This window comes from Crinia signifera, chromosome 9 (assembly GCF_055691185.1).
Source record: "Crinia signifera chromosome 9, ASM5569118v1, whole genome shotgun sequence".
Taxonomy (NCBI): Eukaryota; Metazoa; Chordata; class Amphibia; order Anura; family Myobatrachidae; genus Crinia; species Crinia signifera.
Genome location: NC_139225.1, coordinates 94,875,186 through 94,891,996, shown reverse-complemented (window position 1 = coordinate 94,891,996; position 16,811 = coordinate 94,875,186). Strand labels below are relative to the sequence as shown.

The 16,811-nt window shown below is 44.4% G+C and overlaps 1 protein-coding gene across 2 annotated transcripts in view; it reads left to right on the top strand.

Annotated features, from left to right (window-relative positions):
* LOC146035777 (uncharacterized) overlaps positions 1-14,862 on the top strand; it is a 53,939-nt gene extending 39,077 nt beyond the window's left edge. For both annotated transcript variants that reach the window (XM_083159410.1, XM_083159409.1), the window contains exons 15-18: positions 1,143-1,179; positions 1,923-2,104; positions 4,908-5,020; positions 13,156-14,862. In XM_083159410.1, coding sequence (XP_083015536.1) covers positions 1,143-1,179; positions 1,923-2,104; positions 4,908-5,020; positions 13,156-13,218 — 395 coding nt within the window. In that variant the 3' untranslated portion in view covers positions 13,219-14,862. The remainder of the gene's footprint in view (positions 1-1,142; positions 1,180-1,922; positions 2,105-4,907; positions 5,021-13,155) is intronic.
* The last annotated feature ends 1,949 nt before the right edge of the window (positions 14,863-16,811 follow it).

Here is a 16,811-nt window from a genome sequence, read left to right as displayed (position 1 = left end):
GGTCTACTGCATTATGGTAGAAAGTCATTAGGTCGAATCCATTAGGTCGACATGCTAAAAGGTCGACATGAATCTAGGTCGACATGGGAAAAGGTCGACATGATTCTAGGTCGAAAGGTCATTAGTTCGACAGGTCATTAGTTCGACAAGGTCATTAGTTCGACATTGTCTATGTCGACATTCACAAGGTCGACATGGAGTTTTTCACTGTTTTTTGAGCCAACATGTGCCGACAGGCGGTATTTCATGCCCTACCATCAACTAGGGCGTGGTGGGAGAATAAAATAGTGTGCCGAGCGTAGCGAGGCACCGTGCCCGACGCATAGCGAGCGCAGCGAGCGATGCGAGGGGATGCAGTGCACTTTAAACTGTGTCCATGTCGACTGTGTTGACATTCAGGTAAAAAAACAGTGAAAAACCCCATGTCGACCTTGTGAATGTCGACATAGACAATGTCGAACTAATGACCTTGTCGAACTAATGACCTGTCGAACTAATGACCTTTCGACCTAGAATCATGTCGACCTTTTCCCATGTCGACCTAGATTCATGTCGACCTTTTAGCATGTCGACCTAATGGATTCGACCTAATGACTTTCTACCATAATGCAATAGACCAAATGATCCCAACCCATAAAAAACAAATATCAGAAAATAGAAACCATGTGTATCAGTGAAATCAACTCAATGGGTAAAGTGGTAACCTGCACTGAACCGAAAGCAGTAGTCCCATGTGAAGGAGTCCAAATAGACTATGTTATGTCCTGGGTGCCGCTGGAGGTGGTGATGATCCTGATGCTTTGGGTGGTAAATGAGCCAGATCCAGCAACCTTAACGATAGCACGGCTAATTCTCCAGGTAGGGTGACGCAAAGGACTTCCAATATGGTGGACGTGATGGTCAGATGAATGAGCATATGTCCTGTAGCACAGGTCAGGGTTGCACCGACACGTTTCTACCAACCTATATAAACCTATAGATATAGGATATTGGTTTTGTTATATATACTGCATTAGGATACACCTATGTTGATTGTGTATATTCAGTCTTCCCACTTCACAGATGCTATACAACAGTATAATGCAAGTTGCCGGCTGTGTCTGTTACAAGTCAAACTGACAATTTAATATTATATATTGTAGGTGGTTCATACTCTGTTCGATTCCTGTACAAGATTGGGTAAGTACAGGATTGAAAATCGCTGTTAGATGTTTAACTAAAGCATGTTGTATGAGCTCTGTGTGTTGAATAAAACACAGATAGTGCATTAGAGTATTTCCTCTGTACCAACAATAGCCAGAGTTGGTACCTGGTTTACTAAGCTCAGACTGCCAACCAGTAATCCTGGGCCTTCCACGGGGTTTGGGTACAGCATCCCAGCACTGAGAATGCAGACGGCCAGGAGACCGACCTCAGCATTCCAACGTACTTTATCCCGACAGTTTTATGGTAAGTATTGAAAACGTCTTGCCATCATTTCTACAGTCTAACCATAACCCTCTCCACAGCCTAAGCTTAACCTACCTCTGATACGTACATTTATTGATGGCTTCGGTGGGTTATCCAAGTTTAGCATGTAAATAGAGCCATATTGCTCCCAGAACTGGGCCCAGCAGATTTCTCGGCAACCCTTGTAGTATCTCTCATACTGACTTGATTGTTCTTGTTGATGTGGATGCAGCAATACGTGCGTGCAAAGTGATTGCGTCGTACACTGACCAATAACATTGTGTGTACTTACCAACAGTACTGGTTTTCAGACATCAAAAATATGCACAGGCTCATTCAAAATGGAGTGTAGCAAGAGTGGATATTGTAGCGGTTTGGTTGTAGTATATCTTCGTACTCCGTTCTGTCGGCTGTAAGAATATATCTGTGTCGATTTAATCTTCATGGAGACAATGCTTGTGTCTTATTTTCAGCTTCCTGAATAAAACAAGTAAGGATATACTAACATTCATACCAAGCATATATGCTGAGAAGCAGATTGAGGCGTACCTAAGTAAAATCAGTGAATTGCTGCTTACGGAGTATTGTCCACTACCACTGACACCAGGTGAACTTCAGGCCAAAGCACTGGAGCTCTTAGAGGGAAAACTGAGGAGTAAGTTCTGTGTAGACAATGTTGTGGTTATAGTTATGTAATTTTAGAACGGCATAACAGCAAAATCTTGGCAAGGCATGCTGGGAAGTGTAGTTCCACAGTAGGTAGAGTGACACATTGGCTAGCCCTGGGCTAGATAACATAGCAGGAAAATTCTATCCACAATCCCAAAGCCCCTTAATCTATATATCTTTATAGAAGTGGATTTCTATAGCAGTCATATTGGTGGTCAATGTGAAATAAAGGCCCATACACACTCGAAGATTTTAATTTCAAAAGACTTTGCCAAAATCTTTAAAAGATATATCTGTCACCAAAATAGTGTGTACACACTGAGCTATTTTCCCAAAGAGCGAGAGATTTTCAGGAGGCGATGACTTTGCTGAAAATCTTTCATATAAAAGGCTATTTACATATTGGGCGGGGTTTGTATTCCAAGGGTGGGAGCAGCGGCCATTTTATTCAGTGCATTTCTGTTTTTGGAGCCTGATTCACAACTGATCGCTAGGCTGCGTATATTCGGATCCAAGCGATCAGGTAAAATCCACCCTGCGCATCTTCAGGACTGCGTTGGCAGCGCAGTAAAAGTACTGTATTTTCAAGAGCCTGGAGTGACATTTTTTCTTCCATAATAGTATATATAAATAGTCCACACTGAGAGCAGCACACCAGAACCAGTGTAAATGCCGGTGCCTTCCTGGGTACTCCTGGTTCGGAGTCCAATACAATCCAAACACTGGCGGCACTCGGTCCAATAATAGATCAGGAAACGGCAAAGTAATATCAACGTTTCGAAGTTTAATCACACTTAATCATGATGAAGAAGTGTGATTAAACTTCGAAACGTTGATATTACTTAGCCGTTTCCTGATCTATTATTGGACCGAGTGCCGCCAGTGTTTGGATTATATATATTAATATATATATATAAATACACCAACAATAGTGTCCTCAGCGCCCTCACTCAGTAATGTCCATCAAACATTCCAATACATGAAAAATCAGTAGATTTAAAAAATAATAATAACAATACAGTTATAATAGTTCTTTTTATGAGAAGCTTTTCTCTTTTTATTTTCAGTACAAGTGACCAATACCCAACGCGTTTCGTCTCGTTAGAGACTTCTTCAGGGGTTCATGATCTTAAAAATAAATAAACAAGACTTATTTAACCCTTCTGGGTCCACAGGTAAGAATATCACGGATCAAATAAAGGACCGTAACTAGGGTCCAATTGCGACACCTCAGAAGACGATTGGTGTAGTAGAAGCCTCATTGGATCCCAATGAGCACACATCACCCACAGGCACAGGGAAATAAATCCTGTACTTTTGGATACAATACATTGGGACAAGAGAAGAAATTGGCCCTAATAGGTTCAAGCTTTAATATATAGATATTATCAAAGACATCGGAATATATAAGCACCTTACCATCTTAACATTATAAAAAGGCTTCTACTACACCAATCGTCTTCTGAGGTGTCGCAATTGGACGCTAGTTACGGTCCTTTATTCGATCCGTAATATTCTTACCTGTGGACCCAGAAGGGTTAAATAAGTCTTGTTTATTTATTTTTAAGATTATGAACCCCTGAAGAAGTCTCTAACAAGATGAAACGAATTGGGTATTGGTCACTTGTACTGAAAATAAAAAGAGAAAAGCTTCTCATAAAAAGAACTATTAGAACTGTATTGTTATTATTTTTTTAATCTACTGATTTTTCATGTATTGGAATGTTTGATGGACATTACTGAGTGAGGGCGCTGAGGACACTATTGTTGGTGTAGTGAGGTGTTATCTATCCCAACTAGTAGGGGATAGAGTGTCAGCAGCGACCACCAAAGAGTGTATTTCAATAGTGCAATTTTGGGGATTTTGTTGTCATATATATATATATATATATATATATATATATATATATATATATAAATATTCATTGGTGGGTAGTGGTGCCATTAATATATATTATTGCTGGCCAATATATTAATCATTGGTGGGTAGTGGTGCCATTAATAAATATATTTCTGGCATGTGCCAGCAATGTATATATAGTATTACTGGCCAATATATAAATATTCATTGGTGGGTAGTGGTGCCAGTAATATATACATTGCTGGCATGTGCCAGCAATGTATATATTACTGGCTAATAACATTGGTGGCCAGTGTACAGTATGCTGTCGGAGGGAGCAGGGCGGTTGGAAGCCGGGAGGGGCGGGGCGTCAGCTGACTCAGTCTGTGGCCGGGCGGGAGCAGCTGGGCAGAGCAGTGCAGACGAGCGGAGCGGTCCTTCAGTGGCAGTGAGTATGATCTGCAGCCTGCGGGGGAGCAGGGGGAGGGAGCGGGGCGGTCACCCGGGCTGAAAGTGTATCATCTTTCAGCCCGCGCTGCATACACACCTGGCGATGATGGCTAAAAAAACAGCCATCATCGCTAGATGTACTGGTAAAACCAGCCGACGGCCCACCTCGCTGGCGATGATGCAGGAGCGCGCATCATTGCCAGTCGGCAGTCGGGGGGGCATACACATCAGGCGACTTTCAGGTGAAAATTGCTCAAAACGGCTGTTCAGCTGAAAATCGTCTAGTGTGTATGGGCCTTAAGTTTCTAAAATTGAAATGATCCCTCAAGAACTGGGTGTGTTGGGTGGTGTACGAGCTACATGCAGATGTATTGAAAAAGTAAGCAGAGACTATACAAATGATAGTGCTGCCTTACAGGTAACTCTTTATTTCATTTGTCTGTGTTATTCTGCATCTGGTTAGAATTTTTTTTAAGTTATGAATATTCAACTCCAACAGGTTCCCTGCCACGTAATTGTGTCACCTTTTTATTTGAGAGAAATATTTTAAAGAGTTTAAAAGCATCTCACAAGGCCTTCCAAGACTCAAAGGCGAACAAAGAAACTCTGCTGGTGAGTAACTCTTTATTAATAAAATGTGTTAAATAATAATGTGTGGGAAATAATAATTCCAGCTTGAGAAGCAGTTCTAGGTGATCACAAGAAAACAGTTATACTTATACAAACCATATACTTATACTTAACAAATCTACACATTCCTATTTAAAATGGCACCAGAATGCTTGTGCGATCTGCGTCCTACTACAGTTTTCATTTTCATACAATGTCTGGTGAGGACTGGGCTAGAACTATCTTCAGGCAAACTAAAGTTGTCATATATTGAGCGAACATTTGAGGGGAAGACGAAACCACTTTGATGTTTTTATTTTTCCTAGCCCCCTTAAATGAGCACCAGCCACCCCAGAGGTACAAATGAACCCTGTATCTCCTTCGCATTGATTGACACTCTTCTACCTGGTTTGTTTGAGGAGGTCTGGAAAGGCAGAGATATAGGGCCAAAGGTAATGGAGTGCGATTATTTACTTTTTAGTCAAAAATGGCCAAAATCGCACCTTTACCGCAAACTGCACTTGTAATAGTGTGCGTTTTGTGGTAATAATCACACATTTTGTAGTGACCAAAAAAATCACACATTCAAAATTGCAACCACATAGAAAACTTCAAAATGGTAACCGTAATATAGTGCAATTTTCCAAATCGCACCCTAAAAATCACCAGAACAAGGGTGACATTCTATGGGATGAGAGTTTTTCGCACGTCAGTTTTTCGCCCATTATCGCACTTTTTTCAAATCGCATTTTTGCCTTGGATTTGCATATTTAATGAGGTGCGTGTTCCGGCAAGAAAAGTGCGATTGAGTGCGATAATGGGTGAATTTTCAGCATGAAAATGTGCAAATTTGAGCTTATGTGCGATTTTGGGTTTGTATTAAAAAAAATAAAAATAATTTGCGTGGGGTCCCCCCTACTGAGCATAACCAGCCCGGGCTCATTGAGCCGGACCTGGTTCCAAAAATACGGGGGACAAAAAGCATAGGGGTCCCCCATATTTCTGAAACCAGCCCCGGACTCTTGGATCTCACTTTTACACAAATATACTTACCAATCCAGGATCCAGCGCTGGTCTCTCTGCAGCAGAGCCGGTCAGCCCGCACTATCAGCGGGCTGAACCGGCTTTCTCCGATGGAGCTAACAGCTTCTGTCGCGCTGTCCTAGCGCAAAAGAGGCTGAGAGCGTCTTCGGCTTATGCGTCTCCATGGAGACGCATAGCTCAGCCAATCAGGGCTGAGCTATGCGTCTCCATGGAGACGCATCGCCCAATCACGCTCTCAGCCTGTGTCGCGCTGGGACAACGCGACAGAAGCTGTTAGCTGCATCGGAGATAGCCGGTTGTCCCCGCTGTCAGTGTGGGGGTAGCCGGCTCTGCTGCAGAAGGGAGACCAGCGCTGGATCCTGGATCGGTAAGTATATTTGTGTAAAAGTGAGGTGTGTGGATGTGTATGTAATAAAGTTTTACTTTTCTGTGTGTGTGTTTTCTTTTAACATTCTTTTTACAGGTGGACTACAAGTCCCAGCCGGGCCATTAATGCCCTGCATGCTGGGACTTGTGGTTCTCCAAGTCCCAGCCTGCGGGGGAGGTCTGCTGGGACTTGTAGTTCTCCTGTATAAAGCAATGTTAGGATTGAAAGATTTTACACCATCAGGCCGGCGTCAACTGGTCAGGGATGCCGATGACAGCCCCGGGCTTCAGCCCTGGACGGGTGAAGCCTTGGGGGGGGACCCCCTTTATTGGGGGGGTCCCCACTCCTCCAGGTACCCCGTCCAAGGCTGACCAGCCACGGTGCTCATGGTACGGCCGGGGGACCTTATGTAAAAAGTGTCCCCCGGCTGTGGCATGACACTGCGGGCTGTTGGAGCCAGGTGCTGGTTTCAAAATACGGGGGACCCCCAGATTTTTTGTCCCCCGTATTTTTGGAACCAGGACCGGTCCAAGAGTCTGGGGCTGGTTTCAGAAATACGGGGGACCTCTACGCTTTTTGTCCCCCGTATTTTTGGAACCAGGTCCGGCTCAATGAGCCCGGGGCTAGTTATGCTCAGGAGGGGGGACCCCACGCATTTTTTTTCAAGGAAAAAAAACGCATTTTTTACCACAGAATCATGCACAGATCTCAATGATCTGTGCAGGGTTTTGGCCAAGTGCGATTTCGCGGCAAAATCAGCGATTTTTGCAGTTTTTCGCATCTCATTAAATATGCGAAAACGGGATTTCGGTCGGTTTTTTTTGCAAAAATTTCGCCAAAAAACACAAATCTCATCCCATAGAATGTCACCCCAAGTGTCTGTAAAAGTGTTTAAAATAAAAAAATTTGAAAAAAACTGCATGGGACATGCTCTTTCAGCTGGTCCTGGTTTCACAAATATGGGGGAACAGAGTGTTTGGGTCCTTCATATTTAAAAAACAGCACACACACAACAAACAAACATACATATGCTTTCCACCCTTAGATCCCCCGAAGGTTGGTCCTCTTCTTCAGTAGGCAATCCAGGGTTTAACTTATCAAAATAAGCAACGTCACCACCGGACTTGAGGAGCCACATATGCAGCACCTCCCCAATACGGAGAGAAATCTGACTCCCCTTAACCAATCAGGGCCACACCATGGTTTAATTTGCCAAAAGTTAACACCAAAGTGCTAACACATGCAGCACTGGGCTCCTGTCACCATGTTGCAGCCAGCACTCTGGGCTCAGCCCACATCTCTGTGACCCCTAGACTGAAGAAACAGGTTCAAGCCACAAGGGCATGTTCCGTTACCCGTGAGGCCATGAACCATTAGGCCAAGCCTCTTTTTTGATAGCACATCAGGTGTGACAATTATTAGTGATGCCCTAGCAATAGCTTAGAATTATTTCATATACATATCAGTATTTTAAAATCTACCTTGGCAGGTCCATGCAGTCCCTGGACAACTAATTGCTGACAACTGCTTGATAAGAAAACTAGGGGCATGATATCGTACTGTTTGTCTCTCTCAGGGGACCTTTGTATCTTCATGGGTCACTATCTAACCATATCCCCTGGTCATCTGTCCAATATTAACCTAACTGCATTGAGTATGTATATGATCATTTAAATATATGACATACGGTCACGGCCACCACCAGCAGATGTTATGTCAATGTTTTCGTAAAAAATGAACATAACATAACTAAGCCCTCTGAATATATTGTGGTGATTCATGAAACCTGGTGCAAAGATAGCTGCAGAAAATGTGCCGTGACCCTAACAGAAATCACATTCTTTTTTTTTTTCCATCAATAAAATTTTTATTGTAACAGGTTTTTATTACGGGGAACAGAAAAGAAAAAGGGGACAATTAGGGGGGAGGGGATATCGGGTGACAAGCACAATCATTATACAGTGTGCTTCGCTACACAGAGCGAACAATATATGTATGGCATAAATAAGAAAGAAACAGGGAGATCAAACAGACATTAGTATCTACTAGTATCAATATCAGATGAAAAGAAAGCATATATCTATATAGCATCAGACCTCAGGTCATATCACACTTCCTATGGGGAGGATATTTATCAAGTAAGGTGAGTTAACCAAGTAGCTTAGGTTATTCTGAACTCTCCGGAGTTTCATTTAGGCTAAACTGACATGGATCTGCCGGGGAGGAGGAGGGGAAATGTTTAGCACCCTCGCCCTCAGTTATGTAAGTGTGTCATGGGAGCCATCGTATATGGGGGGAAGTGGGCGAGGGGACAAATGGGGCGAAGTTTCTTCTAGTAGTTCTGTTGGGGAAGAGCCCAGGGAGGATAGCTCATTAAAGAGGTTTGTTAAAAGTGGGGTTAATGGATCTTTGATATAGAAGTCAGTTGTGAAACCGTCTGGGCCTGGTGCCTTATTTCGGGGGAGGGATCTGATGGCTGATTGGATCTCCGTAGCGGACCATGGGGCGTTGAGGGCTTCTAGTTGTTCCGGCTTTAAGGATGGGAGCTGTATTTTGTCTAGAAAGGAGGATATTGTAATCCTGGTGGGTTGTGGTGTGGAGGTATCGGAGGATAAATTATAGAGCTGGGAGTAATACTTAGCAAATTGGTTAGCGATGTCCTTGGGGTTTAAAAGTTTCTCTTTAGTAGGGGTAATGATATGTCTGATTCTATTTTTGGCTTGTTGAGCTCGCAGTTTACGGGCAAGCATTCTGCCTGATCTATTACTAGACAGATAAAATGTATGGCGCATTCTGTTCAGGGCTAATTGTGTACGGGCTAAGAGGAGTCTTTGAAGTTGGTTACGGATGCTTGATATTTCTAATTTCAAGGTTCTAGATGGGGCTGTTTTATTTTGGGTCTCTAGCTCTGATAACTTGGTCTCTAGATCTTGTTGGGCCTTAATAGAACTACGTTTGAGGTAGGAGCCAGCCTGTATAGCAGCTCCTCTCGTAACTGCCTTAAAGGCACACTAGTGGGTAGTGATAGATGTTTCATGTGGGGAGTTAGTAGAGAGATAGGAATTAATGGAATTTAAAATTGTTGCTTTAGCCGTAGGGTCTTTTAACAGGTGGGGGAACAGAGGCCTCGGGGGAATTGTTGATGGATTGGGGCACCACTTCCATGTGACAGGGGCATGGTCAGACCATGTGATCGGGAGGATATCAACATCTATGGTGTACTGTAGAGACCACTTATCGCAAAGGATATAGTCTATTCTGGAATAGGAGTTGTGTACCGAGGAGTGGAAGGTGTAATCGCGGCCAGTCGGGTTTTTAGTCCTCCAGATGTCGTATAAATCGAACTCTAAAAGGAGGTTGCGGAAGGCTAGGGATGGGCCAGACACCTGGGAGGGGCGGGATATTGATTGTTGGGACTTGTCTAGTTTGGGATCTAGGGCTAAGTTGAAATCTCCTAGAACTATCAAGGAGCCTCTATATGTTTTCCGAATGAGGAGAAGTAGTTTGCGTAAGAATGAGATTTGGTTGGTGTTTGGTGCATAAAGGCATACAATAGTAGTAGGTTTATCCTCTAACAGACCTGTCAGTATCAGGTATCTACCATTTTTGTCAGGGGTTTGGGATTTTAGGGCAAAGGAGGTATGCTTATTGAACAGAATGGCAACTCCGTTACGTTTGAACGGACCACTTGCATAATAACCTATCGGGTAGTTCAAATCTTTGAACAGCGGAGGGTTAGTGGAGTTGAAGTGGGTCTCCTGGACAGCAACCACGTCTGCTCTCTGCTTGTGGAAGTAGGAGAGAGCTAGCCTTCTTTTATTAGGGGAGTTTAACCCCTTAACATTTAAGGAGAAGAATTTAGGCATTGTGAAGTTAATAGGGAAGGCAGGAAGGATTTAGGTCTTATCTCTAGAGATGCATTATGCCAAAGTATTGCTACTACAACTTCCGCCATCACCCTAGGGGAAGGGTCGGAGGGGAAGGGGATACATGAGGGGGAGGGAGGTGCGGGGGGAGAAGGGAAAGCATAGGGAGAGGTAAAACAAAAGGGTCCGGTATATTGGACCCGCATGACTACTGCAGGGGAGAAAGGGGTCATGCAGTAGTATGAGAGAGGTTGGGAGGTGGCAAGGCTCACAGAACGGGAGCCGCCACTCACTAGAAAACTCACATAAACTATCCTATTATAGGGTAAGTCTAGCAACTAGAAAACACAACATTCTAGACCTATACCACATCTGGGTTCAGGGAATTAGAACCAAAAAGAAACAAAGAATATTCAGCAAAACAACAATTGCTAACAGGGTGAGCCGGATGCCAGAAGTCCTGCACAATGAGGTATACAAACAAATATGATACTTAGCATTTGGATCCCATCCCGGCGGAGGGGAAAGCAGGAACGTGGGCATCAGAGATCTGCAACCAAGTTTGGTTTTGACAAGAGGCACAGCGTTGGTCGTCAGGTAGCCGTCCATTCTTGTTGTAGGGCATGCGGACGTTTCGGCACTGGAGGTCTTGTGACCGATATGTCCCAGTCCATCAGGAGTTTCACTCCTGCATCCAGGGTAGATACGGAATATGTGGTGTCTTCATAGTATATGATTAGTTTGACCGGGAACCCCCAACGGTACCTGATGTCATAGGATCTGAGAGCAGCGGTGATAGGGGTAAAAGCTCTTCTATTGGCTATGGTTGCCGGAGAGAAGTCCTGAAAGATTTGCAGGCCACCTAGTGTGTCTGAGTTTTTTGATTCCCGAGCAGCTCTGAGTATGCGTTCCTTGACTGTGAAGAAATGGACCCGTAGGAGGGTGTCCTTAGGCAGGTCTGCGGAGACTGTTTTTGGTCTAGGGAGGCGGTGTATGCGGTCAATCAGGAAATCTTTGGGATCCGTTGTAGGAAGCAGTTTACAGAACAAGGTGGTAGCGTAGTCTTCCAGCTCTGAATTAGCCACCGAGTCAGGGATACCTCTAATTTTGATATTATTGCGTCTAGAACTGTCCTCCAGGTCCGCCCTTTTAGATTGAAACTGGGCTATGTCGTGTTGTTGGCGGTCGTAGGAGGATATCAGATCATTATGTGAGGCAACCAGCTCCTCCATTTTGCGCTCCAGGTGATCAGTTCTGTCCCCTATAGCTACCAGCTCCGTCTTGACTTCGCGGATGGCCGATTTTAGATCTCGGGACATCTCAGCTTGGAATGCAGAGAAGACCTGGCACAGGGACTTCACTGTCACTGGCGCGTCTGACTCAGTGTCCACCCCAGCCATCTCGATGGGGGAAGGAGACTCCACCTGGTTCCCCAGGGGAAGGGGTAGTTGTTTCAGGGGGCTAGTGGTGGCAGGGGGGGGATGTGAAGATTTCCTGGCGGGGAGAGAGATCCTGGACGGCACTGCATCCTTGGGTTTCTTGGACGGCATAGTTATGTATAGGAGCACCTACTAGAGGAACTGAAGGTGCACAGACTCAGGTACCGGGGGGTTGGGTATAGGTTTGTTATAGCATTTATGCTACCCTATTTACATCTAAAGTGAGTGGCAGCTATGAGAATGAGGTTTTCACATTCTTAAGCTCCTGGGGGTGTCGCCAATGTGTTCACTCAAATGTGGTATCCCGTGGTGTGTGGTCTCAGATCTGTGGCCTGCGGGGAACTGTCACTTCTGAGGGTGGTGTATAAGCAATTGTGCTGGATGCAGACAATGAGCAGCTGCAGCACAGTGGACTCAGATGTTGGGCAGCAGTGTGTGAGTGGCTCTATGTCAGAGTCTGGTGGGTTATAGCTGCCCCCTGCCCCTGAAGGCCAGAGCCAGGGGGACTCCAACTGAGAGGAGGGTCACAGATATGGCTACTGTGTGGGGAACCCTAGGTCTGTAGAAATACAGGGCGGCCCTGCGTGCTTAATGAGCCCAGCAGCAGCAGCAGCCCACCCCAAGATGGCGTCGGCGGGACAGTGAGGCCTGTTACAGCCTAATTTCAGTGCTTGGGGGGAGCTTCTATGTGTGCCCCGAGAGAGGACTCACCAGCAGGCCGGAATCTGGCCGGCGTCCTCCCCTGGCTGCGGCAGGTGTCACTCACCGCCTCCTCCGCCCCCCGGCTGTAGCTCCGGTCCCGGCAGCTTCTAGGATCGCGGTCGGCGGCGGGCGGCTGGGGCAGGCTCTGGTGAGGCAGCGGTCATGTGGGGAGTCGCCGCCGCTGAGGTCTCCTCGGTTCCCCTCTCCTTCTCGGCGGGTGTCGTGAATCACGGGCACCCCGCCGTTTGTAGCGTCGCCTCCTGCTGCTACCTGAGGCCCCGGCTCCGGTCTCCCGACTAGGCCGCAACCCGCGGGAGCGCTTACAAGCACTCCCCGGCTCCGCGGCAGGGGTCGGAAGCTGGCAGGGCACAAGGGGGCCTGGATAGGAGGGAGGGGGTGGACTGGGATGAGGTATGGAGCGGGTAGAATGAGGGTAAAAGGGTAAAAGGGCTGTTGAAGCAGGAGCTGTAATAAAGCGTGGCTGCTCAGCCACACCCTTCAGAAATCACATTCTATAGTTCTGCAGTTTAGTTCAGAAAATGAAAGCAATACTATTATTGGTTGCCATGGGTTACAGCTCCAATTGAATGTACAAACCTGCACACTACTTTTCAGAAAGCTTACTGTGAAAACAAATCTAATCTAATGTGAAAATTGCATTTAGCTAATAAAATAACTAAGTCATATCTGTGAGGTTAAGGCAAGTCTGTCTATTTCCAGGGGCTGCTGGGAAATCTTACCAAGATCATCACTGATGAAAAGCGAGAACCGGGAAGCAGATGATCTACCTAAAGCATCCGTTGTGCTACACTATGTGCTACAATGAGCAGGGAGATAGTACTGTAACCACTATTGCATAAATGTACACATTATGTAATGTTTACAAGGGAGTAACATTTTGTGTCATACATTTATAGACCTATGTTTACTTGAACTAATATGTTAATTTTCTGAGCTCAGCCTTTTCAATATTTCATGGCAGTGGATGATCGTCATACAGTTTTCCTGATGTAAAGCCCCATACATTTGTGGCTAAGCCAAGGCATAATTTAGATTTGCAAACAAATGGGCAAAACCATGTTGCACTGCAGGTGGGGTAGATGTAACGTGCAGAGAGATTTAGATTTATGTGGGGTGTGTTTAAACTGAAATCTAAATTGCAGTGTAAAAATGAAGCTTTCTTCTTACTTTGAGTATTTGATCTGCAAAATTTTGTTGTGGGTTTCATCACTTTTTCTGTAAATTATCTTCATTCCCCTGAGGCCTTCCTGACCGGTAATGGCGTGAATAGAGCTTGTTTTAAGGCCCCCTTACATTAGAACGATATATCTGATGTAATTTTTTGCATAAGATATATCTCATGCGATTGATCAAGCCGAGATAAATCGCATGAGATATATCGTATGGTACCATTGTACCATATGATATATCTGATGGGCTGGATTAATGGCTAGAGGAACTGGAAATTGTCAGTCAAACTTTCTGCAATATATCACATATGATATATCGCATGCACAAAAAGCACTACATTTTCCATCCGATTCTGATATATCACAGGTGCTGTACGACCAACCTAGAGGCTCATATCTGGGCTGTGCATCGCATCAGATTTAGTAATAGATCCCTTGATTAGACTTTTTATCATTCCTATGAATTATGGTAAGGTATAAAGTTTGGTCAGAACAAATTAAAGGCATCTTCTATTATACTTCGCAAATCCCCAAGAGGAGTTTCCTGGGGTACTGCATCTGTTATCTGTTCGTGAACTGGTTACAGGATTTATGATAAATAAATTTGGCATACAATGTTGGCGTTCCTGATCAATCGGAACGACCAATCTTTCAAATCATTCTGTGTGTATGAACGATATCAATGCGCATACCCATCGCTCATTAATAGAGGTCTGTGATCTTTCATGCATGCAGAAAGATCATAGACCAATCTTTTGCAATGTGTGCAAATCGTGTGTATGCACGATGAATGATTTGGTAAAGTTGATTGACTGGTTCCTACTCCCCTCCACCATCATTAAATATCGATCATTCATGTGTAATCGTTTGTACAATTGTTTACTATTTGACACCAAATCGTTTGTCCTGGAGTTCTGAGGAAATCATTAACGATATTGGATAATTTCCCAAATTGTTCCATGTGTATGCACCTTAAGGCGAAATTAGGCTGGTCTGACACTTTGCCAGTCCTGTGGACAGAATCATCATTGGTTTATCTGGGTCTTACTATACCTACCCACCCAACTGATTTATATGCAGTTAATTTCCTACCAATATTTCATTGCATATTAATGGACTTTAGATCATGGCATTGTTTACCATTGTCATATATTGGAAGATGTCACTTTATCAAAAGTGTATGTTTACCACGACTGTTGTATTCCATCCAAGTGCTCCCTGTTGTGCGTCTGTGCATGTGATGACGTAGGGTGCGTGCACCCACGGCGAACTTTCGGTTCGCCGGGTGCACACACCCTACACGGCGTGCGGGGGGGGGGGGGGGGCGGGGGATGGCGGGCAACCCCATATACGCTGGGTGTTCTCATGGTAATGAGGTGGTGACACGGGGGGCGGGCAGCTGACATCACCAGATGTCAGCTGCTCGCCTATATCCATCCCAGCGTACACGCATATGGAGGTGACTTGAAAGTCACTTGTATATTCGTGTACCTTCCACATCTTTCGATGGTCGGCGACCATTGAAAGATGTAGGAAGTTACCCGCAGCATGCAATTGAATTTTTATGCTAAACATCCATTTGCAGCCTGTGCGGGCGAACCCGCGTTGCAAGGGGGGGGGATCATTCGCAGGTTGGGGTTTGGAGAATCGCAAGGCTGTGAATTTGCAGCCTTGCGATTCAACCAGAATAACCCCCATGGTCCGTGAAGGGCCTTTGGTTATTTATTACTACATGTGTTAAATGTGCAACTCCAGAGGCAGACCTGTATCACTGCATGTGGAACTGCCCAGAAGTACATGGGTTTTGGGTCACTGTGTATTAAGGATTGATGGATTGGTTGGAGATGTCCCTTGACAAGGATAAAAAATGCCATAAAGTTTTTTAATGTGTGGTTGCCCTACATTTATTTGTACCTCACTACGGATTACAGTTTCTTTAACTTTCTGGTACAATTTAGAGGTTCTTGCAAATGGTTTTTATCCCTTCTAATAATATTTAATTTCTCTCTGGGTCTCATTATTATGTTCCAACTACTCATTATGTACTATGTCGATACTATGTAACAACGATTACTGTTTACACAATTCATTTCATTATCATCTTTATTGTCAAATAGATCCACAGTCCATTTTTATGATGTTTACAAAATGTTTACAAAATGTATTGCTTTGTAACCATTTTTGCAGTTCTTCAACAATAAAATATGATTTTTCAAAATAAAGCTGTCTAGCATATATGGGCTACATGCAGAAGCAGCCAGTATTTACTCTGTACAGAAACACTATAAATGTATTTACTCCCCTTGAATAGCAACATAATGCCGGATGTAATGGGTTGCAAGTCTGGCGGCCATGCTGAATGCTGGCTGAACTCAGAGGTTTTTTAAAGGGACAGTCATTTACAAGCCAAAACCATGCCTTGTAAATGCTTGCTCCTTTAAAAAAAAAAAAAAACGTAGAGTTCGGCCTCGCAACGCATTACATCTGACCTATGGTTTGTTCCAAACATAATTTTTATTTTATTTTTTTGCTTTATTGCCTCTGGATCACTTACAGGTAAATATCTATGGCCACGGTTAAGTCTTAAATACAGTAGCTCCATCTTGGGATTTGTGTGAATCGTTTGGGCATTAAACAGTGTTATCAGATCTGGATTGTTCTGTGAATCCGACCATGTGGCTGGAGTGACCAACGTAAGAGCAAAAGGCGGATGAAATCTTGTAGGACGAACAGAATCGCAAATAGTTGAATAGGTTAAGTCAATTTGCATAGATAATATAGCAATGTGTCATCTCCAAGTGCTGCCTGCTCCCCCACCCCCGATGACATGCCACCACTCTGCCCCACCCCCTTTGTGACATCAGCGACCCGGTTTATTGGCAGGTAGCTGTGGAGGCTAATCATCACAAATGCGGGGTTGCTCCAGGGACGGAACCGTGTCCAAATCCTTGGTTCAACCTCTGGATCCATAGCAGCATATAAGAAGTCCCTACTAATACTCTATAATAGTGCTGCTTATGCAGTGATCCCAATGGATTGGTGCATTTCCCTTAAAATACTTAAAGAATGGTTTGATAGATAATTCCTCATTATGGCTATGGATGCCAGTTTTTCCTATGAGTTAAAAAGAATAAGGAGTTTGCTTCAATTTATTTTGTAATAAACATTGGTGCATTCTTGTATGCC